At 49.3% G+C, this 21,471-nt stretch overlaps 2 protein-coding genes across 13 annotated transcripts in view; one reads left to right on the plus strand and one right to left on the minus strand.

Annotated features, from left to right (window-relative positions):
• The window catches only part of GSN (gelsolin), a 64,874-nt gene extending 46,015 nt beyond the window's left edge, over nucleotides 1–18,859 (minus strand). For 4 of the 12 annotated variants that reach the window (XM_055117691.2, XM_055117692.2, XM_055117687.2 and 1 more), the window contains exons 1-3: nucleotides 18,751–18,859; nucleotides 7,520–7,612; nucleotides 5,202–5,294 (exon numbers count right to left, since the gene is read on the minus strand). Coding sequence is in view for 2 of the 12 variants with exons in the window: in XM_063594238.1 (XP_063450308.1) it covers nucleotides 587–628 (42 nt within the window). In the remaining 10 variants the exon portion in view is untranslated. Of the gene's footprint in view, nucleotides 1–9; nucleotides 165–586; nucleotides 690–3,371; nucleotides 3,446–4,214; nucleotides 4,327–5,201; nucleotides 5,295–7,519; nucleotides 7,613–18,750 lie in introns of those variants that run through there. The other 8 variants (XM_055117690.2, XM_055117688.2, XM_063594239.1 and 5 more) reach the window with 6 other exon arrangements.
• Nucleotides 4,501–5,205, plus strand: LOC103784092 (putative uncharacterized protein GSN-AS1). Its single transcript, XM_034928972.3, has one exon. It carries the CDS (start codon nucleotides 4,714–4,716, stop codon nucleotides 5,203–5,205), a length of 492 nt encoding a protein of 163 aa, XP_034784863.1. The 5' UTR covers nucleotides 4,501–4,713.
• Nucleotides 18,860–21,471: the final 2,612 nt, after the last annotated feature.

A 21,471-nucleotide genomic window follows, 5' to 3' on the forward strand; every position in this document is an offset into this window, starting at 1 on the left:
AATACCTACTGTACACCGTGGCATGAAGATCAGCTCTCATCAGACAGGTAAGGAGAATGATGGCCACAGTGGCTGTTCAATCACAAATTGTCTCCTTTCTTTCTCTGACTTCCCGGCCCAGAGGGCACACAAACAGGAACACCAATAGTCATTCAAGCAGTTGTGGGCCCTGGGAGCACAAAGGAGGGAGCACCCATGGCCCAACAGAGCCACGGAGGAGGGGCATTGGGGCAGAGCCTTGGAGGATAAATGGAGTTTCCCTTTTCGGAAGGTGGGAACAACAGACGCAAAGGCTTGGGGGTGTGGCCCGCACAAGGAAGCGTAAACAGTTTGGAGAAGCATGGCTGGGGTTGAGACAGTGGATACCTCGGGGAGAAGGGGTCTGACTGCTACGGAGTCCTGGCCTGACCAGACGCACTGAGGATTTTTAGGCAGGGAGAGAATAGAATTGGAACTGGTTTCATCTCTGCAGAGGGCCTGGCTGGTGGTTGAACTAGGAGTCAGGAGCGGGACTTTCCCTCGGGTCTCCCTAGCGTCCCTCCTCTGAGCTGGCTTCGGGGACCACCCCAGATCCCGTGCTACTCACCCATGGGTCAGAATTGCCCCCGAGGGCTTCTTCCTCGGCCATCGCAAGGCTGGGGGGAGCTATGTGGGCCTCTCCTGACACAGGCCAACCTAATCATCTCAGCCTATAAATAGGACTCAGGATTAGTCTGGAAATAGCTGTGCCAAGCCAACTCCACAGGCATCACAGGCACACACAGTTCCGGAAATGGTTCTTCTCCTCAACACAATTAAAACCCAACACTTCCTCAGGAAACTATTGTTCACACTCCACTTTGCTTCCTTAAGCACGAGGCCGTCAATTTTGGGGGGAAGAACCTGCCTGCCTACTGCTGATTAGTGGGGGTATGCTTTGTGGAGAGGAGGCCCTTTTCCTGCTTCTCCCTCTCTGAGGACCTGAAGGAGTCACTACCACTCTCTGGGCCCCAGTTTCCCCAAAGGTAAATTAGGGAGGTGGGACATGATGCCATTTTTAACTTACCAGGATTTCAAAAATTAGAATTGTAATAAACATGTGAGCAGGGAGAAATGAACAGGTTCAGGGCCTGCCACTGAGGAGCTGAGTGGCCTTGGATGAGCCACTGTTCCTCTCTGGGCCCCAGATTCCTCAGCTGTAAAATAAAGGTGCTGGGGGATGATGTCCACGATCAATAATTTTTTTTTAATTTCATTTTTTTGTTTAGTATTTTTGAGAACCCAGCCACCTGGCCATGCTGTACCAGCCTTGTGCTGAGTGCTGGGGATAAAGGAACAAATAAAACCCAGTCCAGGCTTCTGTGTGCCCAGCCCTGTGCCGGGTCCCAGTGGGTAACAGCATGTCCAATCCCCTCAGTGTCCCACTAGAGGCTTCCTTTGGGGCTGCTGGGGACATCTTGTTTCTAGTTGAGAATTCAGATTTATGTCCAAAGACAAGAACTCCCCGAGGGGCAGATTACAACATGGACTGGGCCATTACAATCGACAAGGACACAAAGCTAACACAGCCATCGTTATACACCAGACATGTGCTAAGGACTCGATTTCCCCATTGTTTAATCATCACCAACTCCATTATCACCCCCATTTCACAGATGTGGAAACTGAGGCTGAGAAGAGTAAGGGACTTGTCCAAGGGCACAGAGCAAGTCAGGGCTATAGTGATGTTTCAGGCCCAGACCTGTTTGCCTCTGGAGCCCAGGGTTTAACACACCCCAGTGCTGCTGTGAAAGGGCTCTGGACAGCTCAGGCTGGCCGGCCAATGCGGGGATAACCGAACAGAGGTATGGAACAGAAAGGGGCATTGAGGATGTTGCTGTGTGTGTGCGGTGGGGGGAGTGACAAGGCTTCAGCAATGGTACTCATTCTCTCCAACCAGCTCCCAGTGCTGCTGTCCTCTGATTCACCCTCCGCTCTGCCTGCCATGGACTAATTGTTCTGAAATCCCATGGATCAAGTCACTCCTCAGCTGAGGACCTGTCCATGGCTCCCTGGTACCCAGAGGATAGAAACCCAGCATTCAAAACCTCTCTAACCAGCTCCCCACCTCAACCCTCACACTCCTGCTCACTAGCCCCCAGGCGCAGTGGGCTCTTCCAGCAGCCAAGCCTCCGCCTACGGTGCCTTCTTGCCTGGAATGCCCAACTCCCCCTTCTCAGCCTTGTTTGACTCTCAAGTAGGAAAAGCACTCTTTGTCTCCCTGAGCCCCTTGGCACTTATCACAGAGCACTCTGGGCGTTAACTTCCACTGTCTCCGTCTTGGATTAGAGTGGATCTAATCTAATTAGGTGTCTGCTTCACCTCCCTCTCCACTGCAGCAGCTTAGCAAGGACTGGCCGGGTAAACTAAAAAATGCAAAGAGCTGAGAGAATCCTGGGAAAGTGCACATTTCCCAGGACTGCCCAATGACAAGCCCCGTACCAAGGCACAGCATCAGGATACCCTCATGTGGAAGAACCAAAAATTGCACCCTCATGGCTTATCAGGATGGTCCTTGTGTCTGTCCCTTTCAAGGGTTCTGATAATGAAATCTGGGCAAGTCACCCTCCTGCTTTAAAACTTCCAATGGTTCCCAGAGGTCTAGCATAAAATCCAAACTCAAGGGCCCACATAACCTAGGTGCTGCCTGGCCCCCAGGCCCTCCTCTTGCCACGCCCCCCTCCCTGGCCAGCCTCCCTCACTTCTTTCAGTTCCTCAAGGACTCCCCCTCACTAAAGCCTTACCCAGGTCGCCTCTCTGCCTAGGGGGCTCCTCCGTTCCCTGCTCACTCAGCCACCTCCCTCTCCCTCTTCAGGTCTCACTTTTTAGGGGAGTCTTCCCTGATCTGTCCAGATAAGACCTCACCACTCCCACCCAATCCCACACGCTCCCATAACCTGATCGTTTCCTTCACAGCAAGAATTAATCTTCAGTGTAAATAATGATCTACTGAAGACCTATGAGGAATGGGAAAGTCTTGTTTTTTGCTGATTCTTCAACACCCAGCTCACAGCCTAAATATCTCTCAAATGAATGAATATATGAATGAATGAATGAATGAATGAATGAATGAACCTATATACATAAATCAAGACAAGAAGGTGGGCAGAATCCTAGGGAACACTGAGGCAGAAAAAGCGGGGCCCTGGGCCAGGCATCATGGCTCACACCTGTAATCCCAGCACTTTGGGAGGCCAAGGCAGGCAGATCACTTGAGGTCAGGACTTTGAGACCAGCCTGGCCAACATGGTAAAACCCTGTCTCTACTAAAAACACAAACATTAGCCGGGTATGGTGGCACATGCCTGTAGTCCCAGCTACTCAAGAGGCTGAGGCAGGAGACTCACTTGTACCTGGGAGGAGGAGGTTGCAGTGAGCTGAGATCATGCCACTGCACTCCAGCCTGGGCACCACAGCAAGACTCCGTCTAAAAAAAAAGAAAAAGAAAAAGAAAGAAAGAAAGAAAAAGAAAAACAGGGCCCTAACTAAAAAAGACAGGAGGAAAAACAGGGCCCTAACTAAAAAGAGAGGAGGGGCCCTAACTGAAAAAAACCAGGGCCCTAACTTAAAAAGTCAGGAGGAAAAACAGGGCCCTAACTAAAAAGAGAAGAGGAAATAAATCAGACAGTGCAGCCTCCCAGAAGCAAAAGGAGGGAGTTTCTGGAACTGCACTAGAGACTGGCACATGGAGTCCTGAGGAAAGAGCACTGGATTGGACATCAAGGAGGTCACTGGGGCCTCCCTGATTGAACCAAGGTTCCGTGGAGGTGGGCACAGGGCTGGTACATTGCAGGGGGCAGAGGAGTAAAGAGGGGTGAATAAGCAAAGCTCTCAGGCGACGGTTGCTCAGCTGGGTCTATGCCAGCCTGGCCCTGCAGGGTCTGCGGAAGACAGGGCCCCTGTGTCATAGTCACCAAAAGCATCAACAGAGCATAACATTCTTTTTGTTGACAGATTACATTGAGGCAACTTGGCTTTTGGAGTTATCAGGGCTCGGTCTCAAAGGCAGATTCATCAGAGCCAAGACCCGGCCCTCAAGTCCTCCTATTAGGGCAGCACTAGGGCCAGCTCGTTGTCAGCAGAACCTTTGGGTAGCCGCTGATGGGGTGAGTCAGCTTTCTGGGCCCGGCAGACCTTTTGGGAATCCCTGGCTTTTGGGGCACAACATCCTGGGGACCACCAAAAAGCCCTTTCACCTGAGCTTTGGGAAAGAGGAACAGCTCCGGCTGTGGGTGGCTCATGTCACCATCTGGAAGCCAGCTGGGCCACAGCAGACGCGTAAGTCCTGTATTCATTCATCCCCTTCTCCTTTTGGCAGAAAAGGGATGGCGTGGGTTGGAGGGGTGTTTTCCTGGGTTCTTGCACAATTGCTCATTAGAAATTCACTTCTGTTTGGGTGTTGGAAGCTGGGCGATTCCCCTAGTAGTGATCCTTCCTGTCTCACTGGTCACAAAGCCCTTTGGCATCTACAAGCTCGTTGGGTCCACACAGCAGCTTTGTTAGGTGGGTAGGGGGAGACCAAGGCACCCATCCTACAGGTGGAGAAACCGAGGCTGAAGCTGGGAGGTGAGCCAGTCTCCTGGCTTCCAGCCCAGGATTCTGCACTCCTCCCCCGACCTCCCCACCTACTTCAGCAGGTCACCTGTGAATCTGATAGTCAGGTGGGCCCCACCCTGCCAGCTGGCCCCAGCGGGCATGACTCATCCGCTTCCCCATGACTCACACACCTCAGGTGCTCCTCCTCTGGTCAACAAGTCCGGAGACTTGGCAAATGGACCCCCATTTTTCTCACCTCTCCAAAGCCTCTGGGAAGAATTCCTGCACCTCCTCTTTATGGGGACTCTGCTCTTCTACAGAAGAGCAACCAAGGCCTTGAGAGGGAAAGCAACTCTCCTAAAGTCACATAGCAAGCAAGCAGCACGGCCAGGGTGGGAGCCAGGCATCCGGGCACCGAGCCCAGTCCCGGCCTCCTCCCCACAAGATCACTCTCGCCTGACCTCCCTCTCAAGGACAGGAAAGGAGCAGAGACGCACTCTGAGCCTTATTAGGAAGACCTCAGGGACTCCCACTGAATCCACTGTGGCTACAGCAGCTGCTTCCACCACTGAAGTCCCCTCCAGGCTTCCCTGGGCAGCCAGGGCGGGGTTTAAGAGGACGACAGGTGTCTGCATTGCTCTACCTACCTAACAAGGCTGTGCAGGGTGAAGAGTGCTGCTCCGTGGGAAGGCGCTGGGACCAAGGCCGAAGCACTGGACAAAGAGAGCTATGAGCACCACCTGTAAACAAAGGGCACAGAATGTCAGCCTCAGGGGGAGTTCAAGGTCATCTGGTCAAATCCCCATTTGATGTTTCAACTCCTTTCCTCCCCTCCACCAGGGGTCACACAATCAGTACTTGCACACATCCAGCAACACCGCACTCACTACCTGCCAAGGCTGCAAGACCTGCTGCTGGAGGGTTTGGCTGGGTAAAAGAATTGTCCTAAGGATGCACTAAAATCTCTCTCTTCTTATGCCTTGTACCTGCTGGTACTAGCCCTGCCTCCTTTTGGGTCAGCCAGAACAGGTCTGTCCCCCTCTTTCCTGATGGCTGTTGGGAGATTTGAAGACAGTGATCCTGGGCCCCTCAAGTCTTCTACAAATTGTGCACCCCCTTTCCTCCAGCTCTTCCTGAGACCAGGGTTTCCGGTTCGCTCACCCTGTTCCCTGATCTGCTCCAGATGAAACCTGTCCCTACTGACAGCACAAGACCCAGAATTAGACAATCAGTCAAGCTCTACCCAGGGCAGGGCAAGCAGGACTCTCACCTCCTTCATTAGAGATATCATGCTTCTATTAATTGAGCCTAAAATCCCATTTGCATTTAAGGCAGCCCTATTGCATGGCTGAATTCAGTTTACGGTCAACTTCAGAGCTGTACGTTAGGACTCTGAAGTTATATAAACTGGGCCTTCACTTAACTGTGTAACTTGAGCAAGCTACATCACTTCTCGGAGTCTCAGTTGCCTTTGCTGTTCAAAGAGGGATAATATTAGAACCTACCATGAGATAAAACATGTTCAGGGTTTTGCATAAGGCATATGTTTACTCTAATTATTACCCTGATTATTAATAATTAAATTTCTAAGTCTGTTGCCTGCAAATTGTATCTTTCTCATCCTGCACATGTGCGATTTGGGGACCCACCCTGTTGATATGTCATATTCGCAGCTCTGTGCCTCAGCATCAGTCTATTATTGTTCTAATGCACTACTGCTGAGCAAGACTGCATTATCAGTGTCTGGTGATAGGACTTTCTCTCCCTCTAGGCTGTAAGCTCCTTGGAGGCAAGGATTCTGTCTGCTTCACCTCTAAAGCTTCAGCATGGCATGTGCCCTGCAAATGGCAGTGCCAGTGGACATATGCTAGATGAGTGGATGAAGGACCATCCCACATCAGCTCATCGTGGAGTATGCAGCTCAGTCCTCCCGCCTCTCAGGGACAACTTGGATCTTCACCGTTCTTCGCCACTAAGAATTCCAGTCATCTACATTCAGAGGAAAGCTGAGCAAACAGGCTCCTGCCCACACTGGAAAATTTCTCTGCCTAAACCAGCTTCCCTAAGCCGAGGGGAGAGTCCAAGATCCCGAAGATGGCAGGGCCGTGCAGGCTCCTGGGATTAAGACACAAACAAGCCCTGTTCTCAGGCTGACAGTAAATGGTTCAGACAGTCCTGATGACTTGTGCATTGTGACTGACATGGGACACAGCCACGGAAGTGGAGTCACGGTACCCAAAACCAGAGAGGTCAGAGGCCAGACACTTATCTGGGCTGCAGGACCTGGTGCCCACTTCTGTGGGTCTTTCTCAAAGACTATGGCAGAAACTTCCTGGTTCCAAGGGACAGACCAAAGCAGAGTTGGGTTTTGTTGTTTCTGCAAATGACTAATGACCTCCCGCACTCTGTCAACTCTGTGTGAGGATGAGCCTTTCGAATCCAGCCCCCCTTCTTTCTACACACCCCAAATTGCACTCTCATCCTCAGATGCACATGGTGGTGCTGCATTTGTTCCCAAGTGCAACGTGCTCCTCCCCTACTGCACCTCATCTCGGCAAACAGCACTACCACCCACCATCCACCACCCACCCGGTGGACCAGTCCAGACACCAGGCCCTCACCCTCCTCAACACACCACTCACCCCTTTTGCTCTGTCACTCTCCCCTCCAATGTATCACCATGTCTTGCTAGTTCAACCCCTGACTGCGTCCAGAGTGTCCCTCCTTCTCCCCACCCCAATGCCAACATCTGGGTCCATAGCCCCATCACCTCTCGCCTGCATGACTGCAGAACCTTCCTAACTGATCCTCCTGCATCCTCTCCCTCCTACAATGCATCCTCCTTAGAGCAAGCCCAGACCATGCCACTCCTCTGTGCTTCCACCACTGAAGTCCCCTCCAGGCTTCCCTGGGCAGCCAGGGCGGGGTTTAAGAGGACGACAGGTGTCTGCATTGCTCTACCTACCTAACAAGGCTGTGCAGGGTGAAGAGTGCTGCTCCGTGGGAAGGCGCTGGGACCAAGGCCGAAGCACTGGACAAAGAGAGCTATGAGCACCACCTGTAAACAAAGGGCACAGAATGTCAGCCTCAGGGGGAGTTCAGCCATGGCTCCACTATGGCCCCAGATAAAGTCCAAGATCCTTAACAAATCTCTCCACATTCTTCATGACCTGTCCCCTTCAACTCCTTGAGCCTTGGCCCTCATGGCTTCCTGTCTTCCACTATACCCCACCAGGCTCCAGCCAGATGCAATGGCACTCTGTTCCTGAGTCCTCCATGTAGTCTCCGTACAGACCTCCACACCCCCTAATCTGCCGGTCACACTCTACTGTAATAGTCTATTTGCAAGTCAGCCTCCCCAATTGCTCCCATGTATCCCAGAGCCTGGCCTAGGACTGGGACCACCGCAGCTCAAGATTTACCAAAGTAAGAAACTATGACTCCCATGCGTGCACACGTGTGTAACACATACGTGCACGTGCACACACACATTCACAGAGCTGGCAAAGAGTGCAGATGCTGCCATCTATGGGCAAGAAAAGCATTACACTCTCCCTGAGATTCAGACACACCCCAGGAGCTGAGTTTTCAAACTCAGCCAGGTTTAGAATTAGCCCCAGCTAACTCCAAGTTGGTCTGTTTTCCATTTTGGACCTTAAGGCTGCAGCAGCTTAAAAACAAGGTCAGCAAAACCACTGATTCTAGTCCACCACCCACACACTCCAGATGGAGCCATAAAGAGAAGGGTTTCATTCCAGCACTCACAATCCCAGCCTGGGACTCTCACTACGTGCCTGTTTGCTGAATCACATCCTAGGACATAGGAACAGAAGACGCCTTCTAATAGTCTCAGCTGTGGAAAGGCCAGTCTTTGGGGAGAGAGCTCGCCCGATGAAAGTCTGCAAGCCACCATGGAACCCTGTCTGTCTAGCTGGCTAAAAAGGAGCTTTCTGCTCTGGAGGTGGGATGGGGGGAGACTGGAGCAGAGTATTTTTCTCTCCTAAAAGACTGCTCCCAGTTCATTGGGAGGGCCTTCAGACCTGATGGGAGTAACATGATTTCTGTCCATTAATGCCATAAGGGTTCAAATGGCCACCCCTAATAACAATAGTTATCATTTTCTGTGCACCTTCCAAGTGTTAAACTCTACAGGCATGTCTCATCATTGCAATAACTCTACCAGACAGCAATCTTTGTCCTCATTTTGTGAAGCTAGGACACAAGCTCAGAGAGGTGAAGTAATGTGCTCAGGGTCACACAGCTAAGATGTCTGGGCAGTTCCCACCAACGCAGGCTGCCTCCCCTACGTCTTGACCTCACTATATTTCAAAGCTATAAGGCTGGGCCTCTTGCTGACTAGAAAAAAAAAAAAAAAAAAGAACATGCAAATCTTTGGGTACTCTAGATCATGGGTCAGCAAACTTTTTCTGTAAAAGGGCCAGACCGTAAATATTTTAGGCTCCATAGGCTACACACCCTCTCTGTTGCATATTCTTCCTTGTTTGTTTGTTATTGTTGTTTTTTAACAACACTTTAAAACTATAAAACCATTCTTAGCTCAGAGGCATACAAAAACAGACTAGGGCCTCCCCAGGACTGTAGTTTGTATCCATAAATACAGAAAGAATGTTTATAATCTCAAGTATAAAAACTTCTGGTGAAAGGGTTGATCAAATGCTAGCTGTATTTCTCCCCCTTCCAATGGCTTTCTACTGAGTCACTCTCTTTCCTAAAGAAGGACCTACTTTGCTCCATAATTAAGCAGCAAAGTATTTTAAGGGCTGTTCAGATTCTAGAAACTCATAGCTGCAGATAAAATAGACAGATAAGTCAGATATCAAAGACAAGACATTAAAAGATCTGGGCTCCAGGCTAGACCCTATTACTGTCACTGGGTCTTTAGCCCTGAACAAGGGACTTGCCTCTTAAGTCCCTTATCTCATAAGTATTGATTCTACACTAATAACAGATTGATTTCAAATCTCGCAACTGAAAGTGTGATCCCTGGACCAGCTACATCAGCATCACTAGAAATGCAGAGCCTCAGGCCCCACCCCAGACTTGTGGAACCAGAATCTGCATTTTAACAAAAGCCCCAGGCGATCTTAGAATGCTCTAGAACATCTTTTTTGTCCAGCTGAAACACAGTTCACAAAATCTTTGTTAGCAATGAGGAGAGAAAGGGTCTAAAGACATCTTTCTTGATGTCATGGTATTAAGTCTCTGACCTAACACATGTACCAGTGATTTCATAAAGCATTCCACTCTAGGACCAATTGACAGACCAAGATCTACCACTGGATCTTAAAATAAAACCTTAACCAGGTAGAAAGTAGACCTAGGGGAACAGGAAAATGTGTATTCCCCATATTATGGAGGGGCGGGGGCAGGGAATAGGTTAGAGAGAGAAATGACTTACCCAAGACCACACAACCAAGACAAACTAGGGGTATGACCACCATCAGGTTTCTTTCTTTCTTTTTTTTTTTTATTATACTTTAAGTTCTAGGGTGCATGTGCACAACCTGCAGGTTTGTTACATATGTATACATGTGCCATGTTGGTGTGCTGCACTCATTAACTCGTCATTTACATTAGGTATATCTCCTAATACTATCCCTCCCCCCTCCTCCCACCCCACTACAGGACCCGACCACCACCAGGTTTCTTAATCTTCCTTAGTCAGGCCTTAGGTTTCATGAGAACTGAAATCATTTTGGTTTGGTAGAGCAGCAATCAGAGGGCTTGCTGTTGGCTTTGGGAAATTCACTTGCTCTCTCAGGGCACAAGTATCTGTAGCCATGAAGTGAGGGCGTAGAGCCAGGCGATTCCTAAAGCCCTGCTATAAAAGTCATGGTCTGGAAAGTTTTGAGATGAGGAGGCAGTCGGGGGGGTGCCCTATGCCAAGGTCACCACAGTCACACCAAAGTCTCTGGGGGATGGGATCACAGAGCCAAGTCATTCGGTCCTTTGTGAGGAGGCTGAGGAGGGACCTGGCGTGGGCTCTAGCCATGCATCCCCTTGGGGCCACCTCAGCTGGTCACCACAGGCTGGCACGGATGCTAAGGATGTAGCCCATTTTACAGATGAGGAAAATAGGTCCTTGAAAGGGGCTAGGGCTTCTTACCAAAGCAAGGAATTCTTCCCTTCAACTGACAACAGTGCAAGGGTAGCCTGTATTCAGAAAACCTAACACATGAACACACAGATGTGTGCAAATGGTTGATTTGGGAATAATCAGGCTCTTTATAAATAGTGCATTATATTTTACCTACAGATTTGCTACAAAAAGGATTCATTCGGGGCTTTGATGGCAAGGCTCCCAATGCAATGCTTCTCACACTTGAATTCGCACACGAATTCCATGGGGATCTTGTGAAAATCCAGATTTGGATTAGTAGACCCAAGGTGGGTAGGGTTGCCAGATAAAACATGAGACGCCCAGTTAAATCTAAATGTCAGAAAGACAATAAGATGTCTTGGTATAATTATGCCCCAAACATTCCAAGGGCCATACTCATGCTTAACTGGCACACTGTTTTTTATTTGCTAAATAAGGCAACCCTAAAGATGGAGTCTGAAATCCCACATTTCTGAAAAGCTCAAAGATGAAGCCTTAGTGCATTTAAAATGCAATTTAAATCTATGAAAACTATATTTTATGCAACCATGAATTTTATGGTCTTTTTTTTAAGACCACTGAACAGGCTAGGCAGGCATCTCCCACCTTCTAAAAGAGCATAGAAAGAATTCTGGCTGCCACTGGAACTGGGAACTTGCCTTCCAAGAGAAACAGGTACTGTGGTGGGAGGGGAGGTGGGAGGGGGATGGATACAGGCTAGCCCACAAAAGCCTGTTTTACCTCCGTTCTGAACGATACAGTTCCTTTGGACTACCAGTTCCTGAAGTGAAGCTCAGGACACCAAGAAACATGGCCGTTTCTTCTCTGAGTCCATGAAACGGGAAGGATCTGTCCCTACCTGCTTCCTTTCCAGGGCTCTTTGGAGTCAGATGAGATAATACAAATTCCCAGCATCCACATGATTGCACTGGCCAAGCATTGTGTTAGGTACTTTGTAGAATTCTGTGAAGTGGGTATTGAAGCCCTAACTGTATAGCTGAGAAAAATGAAACTCAGTGAGGTGATGTCCTCAAGGTCTTAGGGCAAGTGCAAAACATAAACCAGAAGGAGAACCAAGTTCTCTCCACTTCTTCGGCCTGGGATCTTAACTTGTTATGCTTTATTGCTGCTGAATTGTGCAAGTGTATTTGCCAAATGAATGAATGAAATGTAACGTTTCAGGAAAATGGTCGCTGTACTCTATAAAAGGACAGCTGAGCTTTTTATAACCAGCTTCAGATGCTCCTGAAGAATGCTGCCATTCTCACGGATGGCTGGTAGGAATAAGGACTACTGTAACCTTTATGAGCAGAAATTTGGCAAAATTTAGCATGACACAGATTCTTTGCTTGGCCGAACTTTAGCCAGGCTTCTGAACCTTCTCCTAGGCCCACCTGTGCACTTCCTTATAAAATCCAGTTTTAGCAAAAGAATCCCGCTAAGTCTGTTTAGCCAGAACCCCTCATCCTTGATATCTGATCAGGCTCCTCATCCTCCACCATGCCCCCACTGATGTTTGAATCACCCTGGTTTGTCTTCATCAATAATTTTGTTAGGTCGGTTTAGCAAGAATATCCCTTATTCCTGAGCTTCCTCTTAGTAATTTTCCATCCGCTGACCCCTACCCTGCTCTGCAGCTATCAATTCCCACTCGCCCATGCTGTATTAGGAGTTGAGCCCAAACTCTCTCCCTCACTGTAGGACCCTGTTGCAGTGGTCCCTATGCCCAAGGCAATGTTCCTGAATAAAGACTTCCTTACCGTGTTTTCACAAGTGTCACTGAATTTTTTTTTTTAACAAGAAAAAGCTATAAAATGTGTCATTTTGACTCAGGAACTCCATTTCTAGGGCTCACTTCTAGGAAATAATAAAAGAAGAACACACAAAAAAAGTATGCACTAGGTTGTTCATTGCAGTATTGTTTATAAACTGCCTAAATGTTTCATAATTGAGGATCGTTAAGGGAACATGGTACAGGCACACCAAAGATAGAATAATAGTGAGTGATGAAAACTCGGGTGGGCATTTATTTCTACCATAACAAAAAAAAAGTAGGAGGCAAGACCCTTGTTTAAGGACTAAAGAGCCACTGACAATAACAGGGTACAGCCTAGTGCCCAGATCTTTTAATGTCTATATTCGATATCTGACTTATCTGTCGATTTCATCTGCTATGAGTTTCTAGAATCTGAACAGCCCTTGAAATACTTTGCTGCTTAATTATGGAGCAAAGTAGGGTCCTGTAGGAGAGAGAGACTCAGTAGAAAGCCATGGAAGGGGGAGAAATACAGCTAGCATTTGATCAACCTTTTCACCAGAAGTTTTTATACCCGAGATTATAAACATTATTCTCTCTGTATTTATGGATGCAAACTACAGCCCTGGGGAGCCCCATTCTTGGTTCTTTGGGGGTGATCTTGGGCAAATCCTGTTTCTCTCAGCCTTTTTGTTAATAAATAAAAAGCATTATTTCATTTTTTAATCCCCAGGACTATTGGAATAAAAGATTTAAATTAGAATAAACATTTATGTACTTAGGTATAGTATGCTTTTAAAACTTTTAAAAATTAAATTTAAAAAGAATCCTTAATAACATGAGAAAAATACTTATGATATAATGTTGAGAAAAAACAGAAAGTCAGAACAGACAATTATAAATATAGGATAATTGTGTGGGGGTAAAAAAAATGCACTGAAAATATCAGGAAGGAAGGGCACCCAGGTGTTGGCAGTGATTTTCTCTGGTTAGTTATGAACACTTCTTTTTTATATATATACTTTTTTATTTCCTAAATTTTCTATCACAAGTGTAATAGAAATAATAAGGGTGGGGGGAAAAGGTCCTTGGAGGTGGGGAGAAAAAAGTACATATGCCGCCCACATCATCAACACACACCCAACAAGTTAACTAGTATTTACTTAGTACCCACCAAAACCCAGCTCAGCCACAGTCTCTGTAGCAGGGAAATTAAGGGCCAAGCCCCACCCTGAAGGCTCACATATGTAGAATATATATACTTTGCTTGGCAAATAAGCCTGGCTCCGATGATATTCTTATTGAGGTTGGAAAATAACAGGACTGTTTGCTTAGCCAGCTCAGCAGAATAAACGAATCCACTCCCACTGGTGCGACCCCTTCACTGGAGTTCCCTGCGAGGCTCTATGGCTTAAAGCCTTTCTGGATCACTCTTGGGAAGAGTCGATTTCAGGGATACTTTATAGCCCAGGAAGAAAACTGTTCTCATCCCTTAACCCAGGCACTGAATGCAAGAGGTGAAGAGGCTCCCCATGAGGCAGAGCAAGCAAGGGAGGAGGGAGGAGCAGGAGGGCCTGGGAAGGAACCTGACAGGCCGTGTGTGGGCCCTGGGGACCCCTGGGCAAAGGAGCTCACGTCTCCAGGCCTGAGTTTCCTCACTGGTAAAATGGGTCACATAATGACAACCCCAGGACTATTGTGAGACTCAAAGAAGAGAACGTAAGTCCTTTCATTTTTCTAAACTGAGCCTCAGTTTCCTCATCTGTAAAATGGAGTCACTATCTCTCCCCTCGTAGATCTGTTAAAAGACTAAAGCAGATAGTGAAAGCAAAAGGTGAACATACATAGTAAGTGTGTTACATACGGTGGCCCTTATTATTGTTGCTTGAAGAGCAGGGAATGGGATACATCAACAAATCCTAGGCCTCAACTCCCTTATCTGCAAAATGGGGCAATCAATTCATTCCGAAAAGATTAAATTCAAGAACAGTAGCTGAATCACCAGTTGCACCACTGCGGGCTCACTTTGTGTCTCAGACATGCCGGACCCAAGTACATGTGGGGAGCACAAAGCCCTCCAACTCAGAGGCCATCAGAGCTGGGAAAGCTGACATTATGCTGTCCACCCTACAGTGCAGAATGGACACTGGGGCCCAGAGAAAGGCATGCATTAGCCCAAGTCACCCAGCACTTTGTCACTGGCAAAGCCAGGACCCAAGCCCAGGCCTTCAGCTGCCTACCCTTGCCCACAACACCCACTGCTTTTCTCTGCCCTATTCTTAAATTGCTGATGTGGTCCCAGGCAGGGCAGACGAGAGCAGGCATATGGCAGGGGAGGGAGAGAGGGGAGGGGAAGCTGGCCAGCAGCAGGAACTGAGCCTGCCTGTGGTCTCCAACTTCACAAACCACATCAGGCTGAAATATGACACACGCTCACTCCGTTGAAAGCGAGGAGATATTTTTACTTAACATCCCCCGGCTGCCTAAACACTGGTCTCTTTTTTTCCCTTCCTCCCCAAAATGCATAACCCCTGGGACGTGCTTTTCTCTGCTTCTGCTGGCATTTTCTCAGGGAATAACCAAGGAGCAGGAGAGTGTCCAGTTTTCCTGGCTTCGCCAGATAGATTTCCAGAGCATAAGCTTGATTGATGAAAAGCGGGGACCAGTCCTGGCTGGGCTCTCACCTCACCACATGACCTTGCTGGGCAAGTCCTGTGTCCTTTTGGAGCCTAGATTCCCTGAAATGGAGGGGAGATTGACTTGCACTCGAGGGTCCTGTGGATGGCACAGGAAAGCATGAGTTTACAAACAGTCCTGGGAGGCCCCTCCAGGCCTCTCTGCTGCAGGGCTGAGCTCTCCAAGCTCTGCACACCGACACCCACCCCTCATAAAAGCATAACAAACTCCCTTACCAGTTCTCCTAATACCAGGACTAGAAAGAATTTTCAAGAGAATGTTTAGTGCTGTCATTAATAGCTATGGCTCCGTCGTCAGACCTCTGGAATCCTTGCACCATCACCCAATAGCCACACAACCCGGGGCATGTTATTCAGCCTCAGACTCAGTTTCCTCATCTGTAAAAGAAGATACTAGTATCTACCTCAGAGGAATGGTTGCAAGGAATCAATAAAGTAATTATGTTCCAGTGCTTGGTATATTAAAAGATAGCTTTTTTTGTCTTTTCTTTTTTTGTTTTGAGACAGTATTGTTCTGTCATCCAGGCTGGAGTGCAGTGGCATGATTTCAGCTTACTGTAACCTCCGTCTCCAGGGTTTAAGCAATTCTCATACCTCAGCCTCCCAAGTAGCTAGGATTACAGGCGCATCCCAGCACGTATTTTCAGTAGAGACAGGGTTTCACCATGTTGACCAGGCTGGTCTCAAACTCCTGGCTTAAGCCATCAACCCAACTCGGCCTCCCAAAATGCTGGAACTGCAGGTGTGAGCCACCATGCCCAGTTAAAAGATAGCTTTTTATTATTATCATGCAAACCAACATCTCTCCATTTTACACATGAGGAAACGGAGGCTCAAAGAGATAGGATTTGCCCAAGGTCACCCAAAGAACCAAGACTGGGGGTCCATTTCCAAGTCAGTGCTTCTAACTTCTCTCACACCTGTGGTCTCTGATAAGCAAATATACACACCCAGAGGCCGCAGACACAGGATGTAAAAGTTTTCTTAAAGAAAACCAGAGATCAGTGTCTCAGCAACGTACCACAGACCAAGCAGAAATCATCTCTATGACCCACATCACAAATGACCCAAACTATTCACATGGAGTAGGGGAAAGTGACCCACTGTCACTGGATGGCTAAAAGTGAAGGCATCCAATCAACGTGTTTGGCAGGAGTGCACACACCATTGTTAACAGTGGCGACCTCTGGGGAAAGAGGCGGGCTCGGAGGGATTCTTTAACAATTTTTGTTTGTTTTAAAACTCATGAAAAAGAAAAAAAAATTACAATGCTGAATACCTTAGCAACCTTCTCCAGTAGGTCTAGCCTGTTGTCTGCTTTTAGATGAAATTTATAGCAGGTTCTGAGACCTTCAGCTGGGCTTCCAGAATCTGCTACTCTGACCCATCCCAGTGGCCACTGCTCTAGTTCAGACCTGCAATCTACTTCACTTGAATCATGCAACAGCCTCCTCAGGGCCTTCCTGCCTCCAGATCAGCCTCGTTCAATGCATCCCCTACATCAGCCATTCAGAATAATGAGTTTTTAAAAATCACTGCTCTGTCAAAACCCTTTCTCAGCTCTTCATTGCCTTCAGGATGAGGTCCAAACCCTTAGCTTATAATCTAGTTCCATTTTCATTTAGAGTCTCAACCTCCCACCACCCCGCCCTTCTCCCATCCTCCACTCTAGCCACATGGATGGCTCAGAAAATCTCAGTGCCTTTGCACTAGTGGTTCCTGCTTCCCAGAATGTCTTTTCCCCCAACTCCTGTTTCTCCTGGTAAATGATTATTCATTCTGAGGTCTGGCTCACCTAGACAAAATTAGTCACTCCTCCTGCAGGCTGAAGTCACTCTTAATATGGCACAAAAGTGTCAAACAGTATAGATGGCAAGCATCTTGAGGACAGAGAGCTCTGTCCTCTTCCAAGGCTCTTTGGCCTCTCGCAGGGCAAGGCACAGAACACAGGCCCAGAGAAGTGCTGAAAGGAGGGAGGCGGGGAGGAAGGAAATGCCATGCGGGGCAAACCCTGCAGCCACCCCTCCTGGGAGCAGCCTGTTTCCAGGCTCATGTTAGTCCCTAATAAAAGGACTGTGGAAAATTCTGGAGTAAACTTTCCTTCCCTGATTCACACAGAAACCTTCTTTGCTGCTGTGTAACTCACCGAGTGCCAACCCAAGCTCCCCTGGCTGTTTACAATTTCCCTGGCATTTATAAATAGCATGGCCCCAGAAAGAAAAATGGAGTTTCAAAGGAGCTGAAAGCCGACCGTTCCCACCCCCATCCTTCCTCCTCTGTTTCCAAGCCTCTCCCCCTTAACAGCCCCAAGAAACACCAACCAGCACTCCCAAGTGTGTATGTACAGGGAATGCTTGTCCCTTTAGTAAACGGAACACCCAAGAAGGAGGCTAGAGTCCCTCCCAGCAAGGAGTTCGCAAACGGCAGACCGGAATTGGGTCTCAGCCCTACCCTGCCTCACTGTGTGACAATTAGCTCATCATAAACTCTCTGGGTCCTTGACTTTTCTCAACTGTGAAATGGAGATGGGGTAAGATTCTAGCAAGCTATGGTCGCCGTAAACGGCAGAGCGGTGAGAGGTCCTGGTGCCCTGGTCAGAAATGTGGTCCTGGGAGAACAGGACACACAGGATTAAGTGTTTGAAAAGTCCCCAGACGCCAAACAAAAGCGAAAGGCACCTCCCCAGAGGCCCCGCCTTCCACAAAGTCCAATTACCCTCAGGACAGCCCAGAATGAGTTCTGGGTGTTTTAAAGGTCCCTTCCATGCTCTGAGGAGGGTGTGAAGACAGGATAAAGCGACAGATGTCTGGGCAGACAAGGAGCTAGGAAGAAAGCCAATGTCTCCTGCTCACCCACACCCCCAGCCCCCAGCCTTCCAAGAACTGGGGCTTCCCCCTGGGCACTGCCCAGACCAGCCAGCCTGCACTGGACCAGAGGGAAGTTGCTGTTATTTAGGTTCTGGGGGGCTGGACCCCAGAAGACATGGGGGCTCAGGGAGAGGGGGTTCCAATCACTGTCTTCAACTCCAGAAGAAGCTTCCGTGTGAGTCAGGGAAGGGAACACTGCAGGGCCGGGGAGAAGCCAGCACCTACAGGTAGCAGGCGCCTGAAGATTTCAGACAGTATAAGGAAGAACTTTCTAACAGTCCCCAGAAAGAGGAAGCAGCCGGAGAGGAGAGCAGGCACAGGTATCGTCCAGGAGGCAAGGGTCCTCTGAGTGGACTCCCCAGCAGAGTCACCGCCCAGACCGTAGCTGGTGGTCCCCTGCATGCCCGGGTCAGACAACCCAAGTGCAGGGGTGACCCCGGGCCAGTTCCCCCATCCCGGGGGCGGGGTCGAGGTTATTAGCTCAGGTGCTAGCAGCACAGTGGAATCACGGGGTGGAGGCCTGGCCCCTCTCCTCTCCTGCTCCGGCGTCTCCCCATCCCCCAACTCCCATCCACACTCTTTGGTCCCTTGGAAGACGGGAAAAGTGAGCGAGGAAGCCCTTTTCCAGCGATGCCCCCGCGGCCGGGCCGAGCACCAGGCGCGGGCGAGATAGGACCGGGAAGGAAGGGAGAGGAAGGACTCAAATCAGCCCGGGACCCCCAGATGCCCGGGGCCGGGGCCGCGCGCCTCCCCTACCTGCTGCTGCGGCACTGGAGACAGCGGCTGCTGGGTCCAGCTGCGCTCAGCTGGTTCCGGGCGGCGGGGCGGGGGCGTTGTGGTGCGCGCGGCCGGGGTGGGCAGGGCGCGGGCGGGAGCCGCCCTCGGGGCGGGGCGGCCGGGCAGGCGGGTGGGGGAGGAGCGCCAGGCCCTCCGGTCGGCTGCTGGGCGGGTGGCTCCAAGCTCGCCTTCGTCCAGGGGGACCCCTCGCTTCACCTCGCAGGAAGGCACCAAACCAAGCCCTCTGCTTTCCCCTGGAGGAAACTGAGGCCCGGAGCACGGTGGGGAGATCTGAAGAGGCCTAGGGTCGGGGAGGAGACCCAGGGCAGCTCCTGAGCTGGGCTGGGGCCAAAGAGCTCAGATGGGACGGGCAAGCGAGCAATGCTCAACTAGCACCAGCGGAGGCAGATTTCAGCCCTGGAGAGAACGGACTTCAGGAGGCAAAGGCCTCGAAGAGTGACATAGGCTGCACGCAAAGCAGGGGAGATTCCCTCCCACGGAAGGGAATAAGGAGGAAGAGCGATTCCCAGCTCATTCCGAATGAAGTAACGAAAATGCCAAGTGCATCCCTGGTCCTTAAAGTGGACCATTAAGCAGGCGCCTCGGAGTCAGAAGGCCTGGTTTGGAACCCCAGACATCGACTAGTCCTGTAACTTTGGGCAAGCGAGCTCACATATCTAAGTCTCCGTTTCCTCGTTTGTCAAATGGGCATCCTGAATTGCCGCTTCATGGGGCGGTTGAGAAGACTCAGTGAGAAAAAGACTCTCAGCACAATGACAGGGACTGTGGCTTCTGCATAAACGGAAGGGATGTTCTTATTAGTGTCATGGCAGATACTGTTTTAGGAGATTGAGGAAATCCACATTGGGTAGAAAGATGAGTGCAAGGTCAATTTTAAACAAATGTAATACTTTGTTGATCTCAACAACATCTCATATGCATTTGAGACGATAGCCGTTTAGAATGCAGCAAGGCATAAGACGGCCTCGCAGCAGTCCTGGTGCACGCATGAGTTCCCAGGACTTTTGGAGTTGCCGCGTGACTCCAGTTTGGAAGGATTCACACACTCCACAGGAGACTGCACCACATGACAGAGATGTCCATTCCCAGCCTGGGTGCTGGCAGCAGCCCCATGTTCAGCCAGGGTAAAACTCCCTCTTAACACAAGGTAAAATGTACTAGAGTCGGTAATTGCCGGGTGCTGGGGATCAGAGCAGAAAAGGCTGTTGTTTAAGTAGCACAGAAGCCAAGAGCACAGTGCTCACTCCCTGGTTTTTCCATTGAATAGCAGCCAGGGAAGCCACAGGACCCGGGGAATCTCGCCCTGGCTCTTCCTCCTGCCATTCTCTCTTTGTTCAACACCAGTAAATACAAGAACCATTTCTTGAATGCCTCATGCCATGCTCTGGGCTTCCCACGTATTACCGACTTTCATTCTCACCTCCCTACCGTAGGGCCTCCTAAGGGAGGCATTACCATGTGTATTTTTCAGATGAGCAGGCCAAGCCCACAGAAAGGGTTAAGTACTCTCTGGAGGTCACACTACTGATACTGTGCAGTCTGCTCTTCTATGCCTGAGTCCTTGGCCCTCGCTTCTTTGCTCAATGTCTTATGTCACACTCTGCCACCTTTCCTGGCTTGGGAAATTCTGCCCAGTTCCACTTTCTCTGAGAATACAAGCAAGGTATCCACCCCGCAGGGAGGCTCACACCATCTCTGCTACTCTCTGCTTTCTCCAGAGGCTGCCTGGGGCCCAATGCAAGGCTGCTGGGGAGAAAAGCAAAAACACAGGCTTATTTGGCTCTGGAATCTTTGATTACAAGCCCCGGCATACACATGCCTTGGAATTATCTAACATATCATTTCCAGCCCCAGCAACTGCTCTCAGACAAAGGGAGGTGGAACTCTGAATCTGTGTCCCCATAGAACTGGAGAATACCACATCACGATGGAGGAAACATTGGAGAATGTCTGCTCCAACTCCTCCCTTTAGAGATGGAGAAACTGAGGCCAGGAGAGCAAAAGGGTTCACATTCTAAGCTAGATCTAAGGTTCCACATTCTAAGCTGGGTCAGATGCCTACCCATAACCCTGTAATTGCTCCATTTGGTGGCTGGAGAGGAACATGAGAACAGGGTATCACCAGGAATCATTAGAAATGATAATGAAGATAATGATGATGATGATTGATTGATGATGATTGTGATGATGATAACCAATACTTACATGGGAGTGCTCCTCTAGGAACACTTCTAGAAATCTCCTGGTGCTTTGCTTTATGACTCAACATGTGTATTTTATAGCTGGCAGGATATATCAAGTCTGCCTTTCATGGATGCCTAGAAGTCTTCTTGGTATCCTGTCTTCATTCCTTTCTAGATACCTCTTTGTACTTCTCCCCCCATTGGATCTAGGTAAGGTAAGGCCTGTTTGTCCTGGATCCTCACCTCAGAGTGAATGTCTTGCTGATAAGGATCTCCTCTGATGGAAGAACTTTGATATCTTCTTTTGCCAGAAGACCACCTCCTTCCCAGAGTGAGCCTGGGGAGAAATGAAGGCCACACACAGGCCAGGCATTAGACAATCTGGGGGTACCTGCTCTCTCCTCTGAGAACACCTCTTCCCACCCAAGGGGATGGCCCTCACTTGCACCCAGGTTTGTACTGTAACCTTCCCCCACAACACAGTTGACAGCATGAG

This window comes from Pan paniscus, chromosome 11 (genome assembly GCF_029289425.2).
Source record: "Pan paniscus chromosome 11, NHGRI_mPanPan1-v2.0_pri, whole genome shotgun sequence".
NCBI lineage: Eukaryota > Metazoa > Chordata > Mammalia > Primates > Hominidae > Pan > Pan paniscus.

Excerpts from the sequence above, each read along its gene's own strand:
- LOC103784092 (XM_034928972.3), top strand. The coding sequence starts at position 4,714 with ATGACTCATCCGCTTCCCCATGACTCACACACCTCAGGTGCTCCTCCT.